The sequence below is a fragment of the Bubalus bubalis genome, chromosome 6 (genome assembly GCF_019923935.1).
Source record: "Bubalus bubalis isolate 160015118507 breed Murrah chromosome 6, NDDB_SH_1, whole genome shotgun sequence".
Classification (NCBI taxonomy): Eukaryota; Metazoa; Chordata; class Mammalia; order Artiodactyla; family Bovidae; genus Bubalus; species Bubalus bubalis.
The window spans coordinates 14,086,318-14,098,410 of NC_059162.1; the positions used below are offsets into that span (position 1 = coordinate 14,086,318).

At 54.8% G+C, this 12,093-nt stretch overlaps 1 protein-coding gene and 1 long non-coding RNA gene across 4 annotated transcripts in view; one reads left to right on the forward strand and one right to left on the reverse strand.

Annotated features, from left to right (window-relative positions):
- LOC123333967 overlaps nucleotides 1-7,238 on the reverse strand; it is a 30,446-nt gene extending 23,208 nt beyond the window's left edge. Inside the window, exons 1-3 of one of the 2 annotated variants that reach the window (XR_006551595.2) lie at nucleotides 6,831-7,238; nucleotides 5,574-5,738; nucleotides 314-384 (exon numbers count right to left, since the gene is read on the reverse strand). This is a non-coding gene — a long non-coding RNA (uncharacterized LOC123333967). The remainder of the gene's footprint in view (nucleotides 1-313; nucleotides 385-5,573; nucleotides 5,739-6,830) is intronic. The other variant, XR_006551594.2, reaches the window with a different exon arrangement.
- On the forward strand, nucleotides 380-10,162 carry SH2D2A (SH2 domain containing 2A). Of its 2 annotated transcripts, none has more exons than XM_006051948.4 (8): nucleotides 380-517; nucleotides 1,166-1,320; nucleotides 2,075-2,256; nucleotides 2,999-3,088; nucleotides 3,358-3,526; nucleotides 6,761-6,910; nucleotides 7,236-7,544; nucleotides 9,210-10,162. In XM_006051948.4, the coding sequence occupies exons 1-8, from the start codon at nucleotides 484-486 to the stop codon at nucleotides 9,375-9,377; spliced, it is 1,257 nt and encodes a 418-aa protein (XP_006052010.3). In that variant the 5' UTR covers nucleotides 380-483; the 3' UTR covers nucleotides 9,378-10,162. The 2 variants fall into 2 exon arrangements, with proteins under 2 accessions (XP_006052010.3, XP_025143425.2); XM_025287640.3 differs by lacking the exon at nucleotides 9,210-10,162 and adding an exon at nucleotides 8,528-8,657.
- The last annotated feature ends 1,931 nt before the right edge of the window (nucleotides 10,163-12,093 follow it).

The following is a 12,093-nucleotide window of genomic DNA, read 5'->3' on the forward strand; positions in this document are numbered from 1 at the left end:
CTGTTGCAGCTCTGCCCCCTCCCCTCCTCATGTAAGAGCAAAGTCCTGCTTATGAATCTTCAACGAGTCTGAAGCCCCATCACATTATAAGGCTTATTCTTCTGAAGTTGATGTTCCCACTGCCGCTGCTAATACAGAGAGAGAGAGAAGAGAGACAGTGAGGAAGGGAAGCCCCAGTCTGGAGTGAGGGTGTGGAGAAAGAATCAGGAGTGATGGAGATAAGACAGCAGCATACCCAGACACACAACGACACAAACACCACACCACCACCACCTCCAGCGCCTGGCTTCCGGGGGAGGGACAACTGTCTTACGGCTTTCCATGACGCGAGTCCTCCGCGAGGGCTAGGGCTGTGGGTGAGGCGACATTTCCTGCCCCAGGGGGCTGGGGTGAGAGGAGAGATGAGTTGCTGAGTATGCACACCTTTTGAAAGCCCATACACACACACCCTGCTCCAGGGGCTCCTTTCTCAGGCTGCCCCCCATGGAGTTCCCCCTGGCCCAGATATGCCCCCAAGGTAAGTGTGAAGTTGGAGAACGTGGTGGGAGGGAACCTCAAGACCCCCACGACCCCTCTCTCCTCCCCTCTGGGCCTAAGCTCCCACCTCAGAGGTGAGGGGCCACACCCTGGCCACACGCCTTGCCACACTCTGGCAAGGCTGACTGGCAGGAGGCCCACAGCTCCTGCTCCTCCACCTCGGGTGCCACTTCCACGCAGCCCTGAGGATAAAGGGGACACAGTCTGCTGAGAGCTTCTTCGACAGGAGAGAGGAGGAAGCAGGAGAATGAAGTGGGATGGGAGGCAGAGGACCCTGGGCCAGAAGAGGGGCCTGCACTGAAGCGATCTGCCTCCATTCCCGGATTCCGGAACTGCTGGGCCAGCTGGCTTCCCTGCGGTCCTCCCTGGGCCCAATTTCCCGGACAAGCGCCTCTGTCACCTCAGCCCTCTAGGCCTCCTGGGCTCCTTACTCCTCCTCCCTGAGAAACAATCTCCGCATCCCTCCTGCATTTCTCCTGCTGTCATGACTGTACCTATCCTTCAGGTCCCCGATGATTGGACTGCCAGGGCCGTGGGGGAAATGGAGGGCCTGAGCCTGAGCCTGGGAGAGTGGTGGGCGGCAGAGAGAGACGCAGGCCCTGACTGAGAAACCTCTCTGTGCTAACAGGGAGCCGAGAAGCCCCGGCCATAACCTTCAGCACCTTCCAGCCCCTGGACTTGAACCGCAGGAGCTGCCAGGGCCCGGGCTTGCTTCTGGGACCACGACTCCAGGCCCCTGAGGAAGTCTGGCCCAGCCCCAGGGGCCCAGCTGGCCAGGCTGTGGTGAGTGGAAATCTGCGGGGTGCAGCTCCCTCCTCTACTCCTGCCCTCCCCTGGGGGTGGGCTTGCAGGTGGACAGAGACCAAAGCAGGAATGAGCAGGGGCTGCCGCCATGGCCAGGGGCCCAGAGGAAGGGCAAGGAGATGAGGAGCACCTCCTCCAGTTGCTGAATGGCCCACTTGCTTCTCCTCTGTCCCTGGGAAGCGCAGGGTGAGTCCACAAGTGATGGGTACAGTGGACTCCAGAAGTAGGCATCTACAGCTCTGTCCATTGCCTTCATTTGCCCATCCTCATCTCAGTCCTCCTCACCCATCCGGTCAGTAGGAAACCCTCCCTGTGAACTAGCTCGGTCCCTCCTACTGTATGTAGGGTGAGCCCTTTCTCGTTCTGGCCTCTGGCGCTCCCTTCACCCCTCAGGCCAGGGAATGCTTTCTGTCCATCTGGAAGGCCCCAGTCCCATTTAAGCACAGTTTAACAGCTCACTGCTACTGGAATAAAGACCCACAGGACCCAGAGGGAAGTGGAAGGAAATTCCCTGGAAACAAAAACAGCTTGAGCTAAACAAATCAGACGTTGGGAAGGACTTTCTGGGAAACGATACCCTAAAAGAGGCAACTGGAACGGGGACAGGGAGCTTTCTCCACAAGTCGAAGAGCAAGTAGGTGTAAGGATAAGGAGGCAGCAGCTGCCTTAGAGTCAGAGGAAGGGCTACTGATCACGGCCACCTCTCCCCTCCTTGAACTCTTCTCTCATGCAGGCACCTCTCCAGGCCCCAGGAGCTGCCTGCAATCCGAAGGATGTTGGGAAGGAGGAGGTGCCAAGGGAAGAAGCTCTGTTCCTACAGGCCGAGACTCGGGCTTGGTTCCAGAAGACCCAGGCCCATGAGTTCCTACAGCACGGGGCGGCCCCCATCTGGTTCCACGGTTTCATCACCCGGAGGTGAGTCACAGAGGAAGAAACAGGCCTCAGAGCGGGGCAGGGGCCAGTCCTGGGTCCTGCCGTCAATCAGGAGTAGATTGAGGCTACAAGCCAGGCTATGACTCCTGGAGGTTCTGAGGCTACTTGCTTAGACAGCTCTCCTGGGGAAGACCACCGAAGAGGCACAAGCCCAAAGCCCCTACCCTGCGCCTCCACTTTCCTCCTGTCTCTAAGGCTTCTAGTGCTCATTCTCCTCCTCGGCCTCCGTCTCTCTCCCTCCATGTCTCCCTCCATCTTTACCTCGGGCTTTCTCCAGCCCTCTCCTCTGTCTTCCCTCCCTTGCAGTTCCTCCCTTCTCCTCCACTTCTCAGCTTCACTTCTCCTGTATCTATCTCTATGCTTACCTCCTCCATGCAACTTGTGACTTCTGAAGTCTAGAAATCTAATACCATCCCCGTTGCTGCTGCCACAGTGCTGACCCCCTGAACTCCCCACTCCAGGCTGCCCTTCCAGGATGGGGCCAGGAGGAGGATGCAGGGCTGGGAGGTCTCCTGAGTGGAACCCCTGGTCCGTGTCCACGCCCAGTCCCTGCAGAGGGAGTACTGGAGTACGGTGACCACATCCTCTCTCTCCCGCCTCCACCCTTCTCTGTCCACTTAAGCAGGCTTGGTTGGGCGTAGGGGTCCCCTGTGAGAGCCGGGGAGACAGGAGGTGAGGCTGGAAAAGTCTGAGCAGCCCTCCGTGTCTTCTCCATCATCCTCAGAGAGGCCGAGAGGCTGCTGGAGACTAAGCCTCAGGGATGCTACTTGGTGCGTTTCAGCGAGAGCGCCGTGACCTTTGTGCTGACTTACAGGTGAGGGGCGGGCACTGCGCGGGGGTGTGGGAGTGGGAGGCAACAAGGAGGCGGGACTTTGGGCTAATCAGGGGGCGGGACTTGGTGCTGAAGAACGCGTGAGGGGCAGAACTTCATGATGACCCCCAGCAGGGGTGGAGGGGTCTAAGCCCAGGCCCCAGGCTACTAAGGATGGGAGACCCGCGCATTCCGGAGGATAGAGATCACGCCTCGTGCTGGTGTCCTGGCCAGAAAGAGGGAGCAGATCTAATCCTGCCTGGTGTCTCCAGGAGCCGGACTTGCTGCCGCCACTTCCTGTTGGCCCAGCTAGGGGACGGGCGCCACGTGGTGCTGGGCGAGGACAGCGCCCACGCGCGGCTGCAGGATCTACTGCTGCACTACACTGCGTGCCCGCTCAGCCCGTACGGGGAGACGCTCACCGAACCCCTCGCCCGCCAGGTACGCCATCCCCACCCCTGGCCCTGACACCGACCCTGACCCCGGGGACTAAGGCCAGGCCCCCGCCCCCTCACCCCAGGCAGAACTCAGGCCGCAGGACCTCGCCAGGCACTTTCCTATTCCCACGGAGGACGCAGACATCCCTTTTCCACACATCTCCGCTGGTTGCCTTTCCAGAAATATGCGTGCTGGTGGAGGGGTCCTTGAGAAACCAGCTCAGTCACACGAAGACTGAAGGGACTGGGAGTGGTCAGCTAGGCCCAGAAGTCATTTGTTTTTGTGGTTTTATTTTGGCCTTGCTGCCCGGTTTGTGAGATCTTGGTTCCCAGACCAGGGATTGAAGTCTGCAGTGAAAGCGCCAAGTCCTAACCACTGGACAACCAGGGAATTCCCGGGGCCATTTGTTTTTTAAATTAAGAGATATTTACTGAGACAAGGCAGATGGGTGTCAAACCCACAAAACTTACTTAACAGCGGCAAAGACAAATAATAGGAATCAAGTGTGAGAATGTGATGAGAGAGGAAATGCAGAGTGGGGTGCCATTGGGCTCGCATGGTGGGGAGCCATGTCAGAGAGTGCCTCCCCCAGGACGTTCAGGCAGTTCTGAGGGCCCACTCTGTGCCAGGCATTGGTCTGGACACTGGGAAATAGCGCCAAACAAAATTGACCCAAATGTCTCTACCTTCATGGAGCTTTCAGTCTAGTGCCAGGAGACAGACAATGAATGTGTAATACAGATGACAAGCAGAGAACACAGAAACGAGGAGTGACGGAGTTGGGGTTATTTTACACAGGGACTTTAGGGAAAGCTACTCTGGTAAGGGGACATTTGAACAGAGGTCTGACTAAAGTGAGGGGAAAAGGCATGCAGATAACTAGAGAAAAACATTCTCGGTAGATGGCACAGCAGGTGCAAAGGCCCTAAGGTAGAAGGATCCTTGATGTGTGTGAATAAGAGTAACAGCACTGAGGAAGCTAGCATGAACAGAGAGGTAGAAAATGAAATTACAGGGGTGAAGGGCTGCCCGGTGGACTCTTGTATGATTTGGGATTTTATTCTACATGAGATGCACTGGGCAGTTACAAGCTAAAGAGTGACATGATCTGGAATGACATGATCTGGAAGTTTGGGAGGGGCATAGATAATCAGATGGAGGCCACTACAATACTCCAGGAGAGAAGACAGCAGCCTGGACCATGTTGGTAGAGGTGAAGGGGTGTGGAGGTGGAACACTGGGTCTGTTTGGAAGGTGGACCTAAGAGGGTTTTTGCAGGATTGAGTGAGGGATGTTGAAAGATGGAGTTGTATTGACTGAGATGAGGAAGGCTACAAGAAGACTAAGTCTGGGAGAGATGGGAGATCATGAGTTAGTTCAGTTTTGACATTCATGGTTTGAGACATTCATTCAGTATCCAAATGGAGATGTCAGTTATGCAATTGCAATAGATGGACTGGGATTTGAGGACAGAAGTCTAGTTTGGAAATCAACATTTGGGAGCCATCAGTATGTAGATGGATTGATTCTAAAGCCTTCAGGAGGAATGAAATCTCAGGAATGAGCATAGATGGAAAAGAAAAGATACCAAGTCTCCAGCATTGAGAGTTTGCAGAAATGAGGGGGAACCTACAAAGAAAAACCACAAAGAAAATTGAGAAGGAGCAGCCAGAGAGAAAGGAGAAGAACCAGGAGTGTGATGCTCTAGACACCAAGCAAAGAAAATCCATCAGGGAAGAGCAGATGCCAGAGGGTCTAGAATTAACCATTGGATTTGGCCAACAGAAGGTCATTGTTGACCTGGGCAAGAATAGTCTCCTGAAGCTTGGTTGGAATCCGTTCAAAGAAGTTGGTAAGGGACTGTGCCTAGCAATAACTATTGCGTGGAATTTTGTGAGGAATAAGCAGAGACCTGAAGATTCCTAAGCAGTGGGAACAGGATGTAGGAAAGACTGGTGGTCAGGGGAGCCAGCTGGAGTTGTGAGAACCGAAGGCACAACTGTCAGAGACCAAGCTCTATGACCAGCCCTCAGAGGGTCTTGTCACTCACATTCTCTGGAGTTTGGGCTTTATCCTGGAGCAACGGGCAGCCATGGAAGGATTGCTAGAGGAACTTCTGCAGGTTCATTCTGCTCACGGAGTGGAGAATGGGTTGGCAGGGCAAGATGATGCAGGAGGAGGTGATGGACTTAGGAGGCCTGAACGGGATCAGCAGCTGTGGGCAGGGAGAACGTGGGCAGACGTGAAGATATTTAGGCAGTAGAAGGAGCAGGGCTTGTGCTCCATAAGATGTGGGGAGGAAGGGAGGGAGGTGTCCGGGTTGACTCCTAAGGTGCTGCGGTTTCAGCAGCAGGGTAGAGCTGCTTTTTTTTGGCTGTGCCAGGTCTTAGTTGCAACATGTCAGATCTAGTTCCCCGAATTAAACCCAGGTCTCCTGCATTGGGAGCGCAGAGTCTTAGCCACTGGACCACCAGGGAAGTCCCAGAGGGCTACATTCATAAAGGGAATGCTAAGACCTCTTAGGGGGTTAGGGCAGGGAAAAAGAATTCTGATTTGAATCCATGCAGTAAGCGCCTGAACACCGTCAGATGGAGACACGCACTTGGCAGATTGCAGAAAAATGAGAAAAGCCCTATGGGCTGAGCCTCCCAAAACTATCACACGTGTGGAGAACATTCGTGAACCCAGTGATAAATGCTGAGCTAAAAGCACACCTAACGTGGGAAGGAACCCTATATGGCTCATCTCCCCTGAGGCAGTGTCTCTGTCCCTAAAATCTAGCTGTTAGCTGTGTAATGTACTCCTCTTGCAGCTGCAGAAGTAAACATGGGCACGGAAGTCTTGGAGATCTATCCCCAAGCTGAAAAATTTTAGGCTAAAGACTTGTAAAGTCTGGTTGCAGTTTTACAACCAAATGGTGACTGGTCTGGGCCTGTGTTCCAGATGAAGTTACCTTAAATGCTAAATATCACCTGTGATCAGAGCAATTGTCCAACCTCCCAGTCTCCTTGCCATCTCCATGCCCTCTGCCTCACTCAGAAACCCAGCACCACCCAAATTTCCCTGCTGCACCCCCACCCCGACATTCTCCACATGGACCAGATTATTTTGCCCTCCTTGGATCACCTGTCCACTCCCACCAGCCATCCCTCCGGCACCACATCCCCAAGGGCTCTTTCTTCTCTCCACCCGCCCCCACCCTGTTCTCCCCTCTTCCCTCCCCCCCTACCCCCGCAGACTCCTGAGCCCGCAGGACTGTCCCTAAGGACCGAAGAATCAGACTCTGGAAGCAAAAGCCAGGACTCACCGTTTCAGTATAGCCCGATTCTCAAAAAGGAACGAAGTATAGCCCTCACGCAGAGAGATGGAGCTGGGGAGCCAAAGCAGGTATGTGACCCAAAGCGCTGGGAGAGAAGGCGGGGCCTGAGGGAGGGGCGGAGCCGGGGGACGAAAAGGAGGGCGCGGCCTGTGTGAGGGGGCGGGGCCAGTGGGGTAAGAAGACGGTCTGCAGGGGGCGGAGGTTCAGCCTGGGTTCCAGCGACCCACTCTCTGCCTTGGCATCACTGACTCAGTGGACATGAGTTTCACCAAACTCTGGGAGATAGTGAAGGACAGGGAAGCCTGGCGTGCTGCAGTCCACGGGGTCGCAAAGAGTCAGTTGCGACTGAGCGACTAAACAACAATTCTCCTCCCTGCTCGCCTTCTCTCCTAGCCCTCCCAGTCGCCCAGGCCCAAGCCGCCCATCCCCGCCAAACCTCAGCTGCAGCCCGAAGTCTACACAAGCCCTGCTCCGAGACCCCGCCCAGCCCTGCCGCCCAAGCCCTCCAACCCCATCTACAACGAACCTGATGAACCCATCGACTTCTACGCCATGGGCCGTGGCAGCCCTGGGGAAGCTCCCAGCAACATTTATGCCGAGGTGGAGGTGAGGCAGCCTGATTCAAGGAGTGAGGACCCGCAGTGCATCCTCAGGCATGAAGTCCTACGGAAATGCCAGTCCAGGCCTGTCCTAGGCAGCCAGGTAAATGGGGGTGCAGGGAAAAGTGAGACCCCTAAGGAAGACTTTCTGAAAGCTAGATTGAGAGGGTGGAGACCGTGTTCAGACTGGATGTCTAGGTCAGGGTGAATGAAGGTCAGAGATGGGAAGAACAGAGTATTGATACTGCCAACAACCCTCTTCCAGGCCCCTCTGTATTTAGAGTTACTGAGACCTGCCTCCCCTGTGTCAAGTCCCCACCCTCTCCACTTCTCAGAGAAAGCAGAGGGCCCTGCAGGTCCCCTCAGCCTTCGCCCACCTGCTCCTGTGTCCCTCTCACCAGGCTGGCCCTCTTCAGAACCCACTGAGATTGACCCCACCCTATGGCAGGAATCTTGGCCTCCACCTTGCCTCTCCTCCCCAGTCTGAACTTGGGCCTGTCTCATTCTGGCCCCCTCCCCTCAGCCTTGAGGGCCCTGCCTTCCTTAAGAAGAGCACCTGAAGATGAGCTCAGGGGAGGGGGTGCCTGCATGTCCCCTCCTGCACATGCCCCCTCTCCTGCAATCCTCACACCTGCCTGGTCTTCTCACTGATCAAGTGAGATCTTGTTTATTTAGACTGCAGCTCCCACCCAGTCCCTCTGCCTCTGCCCCCTTCTTCCATTCCCCGCCCCAATGCTGGCACCTCAGGCTCCCCCTCAGCCCTTGTGATTGCTCACACTTATCCACACCCCTGACTGCCGTCCTAGAGCTGATGTCAGCAATCTACGTCTCTATGTGAATTTCTCTCCAGGCTTCTGCTCAGCTCCCCAACATCCCACAGCCTTCTGGACTCAGCACAGCCAAGTATCCTCACCTGACTCCCCTGATTGTTCCCTCCTGTGTTCCCTCTCCCAGTTGGTATCTCATCCAACTATTCAAGCCAGGTTCACAGGGCTGCCTTGACATCTCCCTGCTCTTCACCCTCACTCCCCTATAAGTACTGATTCCTGCTGGGTCTTTTCCTAAATATATTTTTCCTTTCCTCAGTTTTAGCTCCCATCATATCTCATCAGGACTTTCCAAGAGCTTCTTATGTGATCTCCTGGCCAACAATCTTGCCACTTCTGATCCACTGCCCCAAGAAAGTCAGAATGGTCTTTCTAAAACAGCTACCAGGCCCACAAAGCTCTCCATAATCAGGTGGGGTGGGGAGCCAACCCCTTGGTCTTACTACCAGCTGCACCATCCACCCTGAACTGGTCACATTTCTCCAAACTCACCAAGTGGTTTCAAACCTTCCAAGGTTTTACACACGCCATTCCCTTTGCCTATAGCTACTTCCTACAAACATACCTTCCTACTGCCCAGCAACCTTCTAATCCTCCTCCAGCTTGCCCACCCTTCCCCACTTCTGCAAAGACTTCCCATGACCTCACCACAGAAGCTTTCTACATACCTGTCACATCATTGATTGTTGATACCCGTACCCCCCTCCCCCAGCAGAGTATTAGCTCCCTGAGGGCAGGGATGGGACTTGTTCATCTCGTTTCCAGAGCACCAGGCACAGTGCCTGACAAAGAGCAGGTGCTCAGGAAATGTTTGTTGAATGGATGAGAGAGGTTTAGACCTCCTCTTTGCAGGCCAATTTCTGTTAAGATCAAAGGCTGCAGGTTAAGTCTAGGAGGCAGAAGGTAGAGGGTATGACCCGGGACCATCCTTCTCTCCACAGAATCCAGGTGGCCAACAACTACATTCTGAGAACTCCGTGGCTGAACACGGCCCTACTGTGCCCCACCAGCCCCTACCCCGCTGGGGGCACACTCTCCCCCACAACCTTGCTAGACAAGTGCTTCAGGACAGAGGACAGGCGTGGCTCCCCCTGGGGCCTCCTCAGTAGCTGGTCTGAGCTGGGGAAGGATAACTTGGAACAGCGGGTCCAGAGACCTTCACACACACCCAGCCATCCTTCTCAGGAAATGTAAATGGAACAAACTGTAGGTGATCAAAGCTGGAAAGGACCTCAGCCATCATCTATTGCAAAGACGGCGAAAAAGTGTCACCTTGGATGCCAACTCCAATCCATTGATTGTGGCTGCCTAGAGCACTGCTTTGGAAAGGATGCTAAGGTCATATCTGAACTCAGCAGAAAAGAACGCCATGATTGATTAGTGATGTCTGCCATGGGTGAGAGAAGAGGCGCAGCACCTCCTTTGCCTTTACTGATCAAGTCCAACTCCAGCTTTGTTTTTAGAAACAAACCCAGAGAGGGATGGTGGCTTAGTCAAGGTCAAGGACTAGAACCCAGGCTTCCTGATTCTTCTGTTTAGTGCTCTTTTCTGTACCCCACTCTACTAACTCTTCTCCATGGGAAATGTCTGAGATTTCCTCAGATAAGAAATCTGGCTGCTTTCCAGAGTTCTGCTGCATGGGGGCCTTGGGTGCTGGTTCCCTTCCTCCAGATCCCAGCTTAGCCCTGTTCCCCTAACTGGTCTGGGCCCACACAAAGAAACCTGGAGGCAGGAGGAGCAAATGTGGGGTCTGCTTCCTTTCAGGGACACACCCTCTGGTTCCCTCCCAAGAATCTCCAAGAATCCAGTGGCTCAGTGCTTGCCTCTAAGGAAGAGGGCTAGGAGGGCCCTGCTGCATCCCACTACCCTGGTTTCCCCTCCTGGAGTCTGATTTCCTTGGCCCTCAAGCCTTTGAGTCTGGGCCCTGGTCCAATGCTGCTGCTGTCTGAGGAATGGTTTGGCGAGAACAGATGTTAGGACTTGTTTGTTGATTCTTGTCTGGCTAATAAATCATCACCAACCACCTCCCCCAACAGGGATTCAAGTACTCCAGGCTCCTTCTGTTCTGACTCTCTTATATTGTGGAAGGCAAGTTGTCAAATGGCCATCGCAATGGGGGGAGAACGGCCGGTGGTTGAAAGATACCTGGGCAAGGGTCACAGATCTACGGGCTGGGGGTGGGAAGACACCAAGGCAAGGGACACAGACTGCTCTCTGAAAAGTATTCCTTCCCTAACCTGGGTGGGCTAGGCAGCTAGCCAGGGGCAGAGGGGTGACTACATCGCCTGGGGGCTGCCAGGCAAGAAAGAGGGGCAGGGAGGGGAGTGGTTGAAAGGTAGCCCCCGCACCTCCTTCCTCAACCCCCCTGCCAAGCACAGGACTGGAAGGGGGAGGGGGCATTCTTAACCTTTGTGTGTGAGCCCCTTAGAAGGATAGGGGGCCCCTTTGCAACGGCTACCCCCTCTTGGGCTTAGGCCTCCCCCATTCCTCTTATGAGGCTTCCTCTTCTCTCCCAGACCCACTTCAGGGCCTCTTGCCCCTGTGGCCAAGCTCCATACTCTAAGCTTCAACCACCTAGAAGAATCTGTCTTGGGTTCTCTTTTTGTCTCAGATGGGGGACTCTCTGAGGCAGGGCTGTGTCTGCCCCTGGATCACCCTGAGGACTCAGAGCAGAGACTGCCCCCCACCCCCACCCCGGGAACTACTCACAAGGCTTCTGGTACTCCTGTGGTCCCACCCTGTTCTTACCCTCATTTCTAGGACAGTTCAGTCAAGACGATCAGTGTCCATCAGGGTCTCTCTCCCTCCCAAGGGCCGCTGTGAACTTGCCAGAATCACAGAAGTCCCCCAGACCCCTCCCTGAAGACATATTCCCTAGGTCTAGGTGCTGCCACCACCATGCCACCCCTAGCCTGGGGCAGGGCCGGCCCCAGTGACTAGTGAATTCCCCTCCTTTCCACTCAGTGCTAATCAGCTCAAGGAGAAATACAGTTGCTGAGTCAACAGAGTGGGGTTCCACTTCCTTCTGCCTATAGGTCTAAACTCCCTCCTGAGCAAGAGAAGAGGTGGGAGGGAAAACAGGGTGGGGTGGGGGGGGAAGGTGGGGGGTGTGGAGGGGAGGGGAGCAGATGGCTTTGGGGAGGAGAGGCTGAAAGTGCAAGAAAGGTCTTAGATTAGACTCAGGGAGTCACCTGGTGGCTGATTCCTTGTGGCAGCGGAGGAGGTAGAAAAAGGAGAGGCTTGCTGTATAGCATGAGCCGGGAATCAAAGTCAGCAGATGAGATTTCCTTAGACTTCACGACAGAACAGGATGGGCAGGCTTGGGGAGGGGTCAGGAATGCCTAGTGACACACTCAGTGTCTCTGAAGGAGCAGAGCCTGCTTTAGGAAGAGGTGAGTGCTCCTCTCCACTAGGGGCAGCTCAGCAGCGCCAGAGGGGAGACCCTGACCACCAGCGTTGCCAGGTTTCTGCCCTGCTTTGCTAACACACTGCCCAACCTTTAACAGGGAAGCTTTTTTCTGCACCACTGTTCCCTACATTCCTTTGAAATGGAAGGAATGTCTTATTTGCCTATGGGGCTGCTGTACTGATCAGATGAGACCAGGCAAGCAAGGGGCTTGGCAGAGCAGGACTGTGGGGCTAGAAGAGACTTCGAATCCTTTGTGACTGACTTTTTGGTTCAACCAAATAAGAAAATGAGTTCTAGAGAGGGGAAATGACAGGGAACTGGAGGTAGTCAGGGCGGATCTTGTCATCCCAAGCACTTGCTTCCCCTTACACCGTAGGGCCCCTCCCAGGCCCTAGGATAAGGCCCGGGTCCTCCCC

What these genes read in the sequence shown, in the direction of transcription:
- SH2D2A (XM_006051948.4), top strand. Translation starts at nt 484, where the DNA reads ATGGAGTTCCCCCTGGCCCAGATATGCCCCCAAG. An exon ending in GCCCAGCTGGCCAGGCTGTG is followed by an intron (nt 1,321 to 2,074) that starts GTGAGTGGAAAT and finishes TCTCTCATGCAG; the next exon opens with GCACCTCTCCAGGCCCCAGG. An exon ending in CACGGTTTCATCACCCGGAG is followed by an intron (nt 2,257 to 2,998) that starts GTGAGTCACAGA and finishes CATCATCCTCAG; the next exon opens with AGAGGCCGAGAGGCTGCTGG.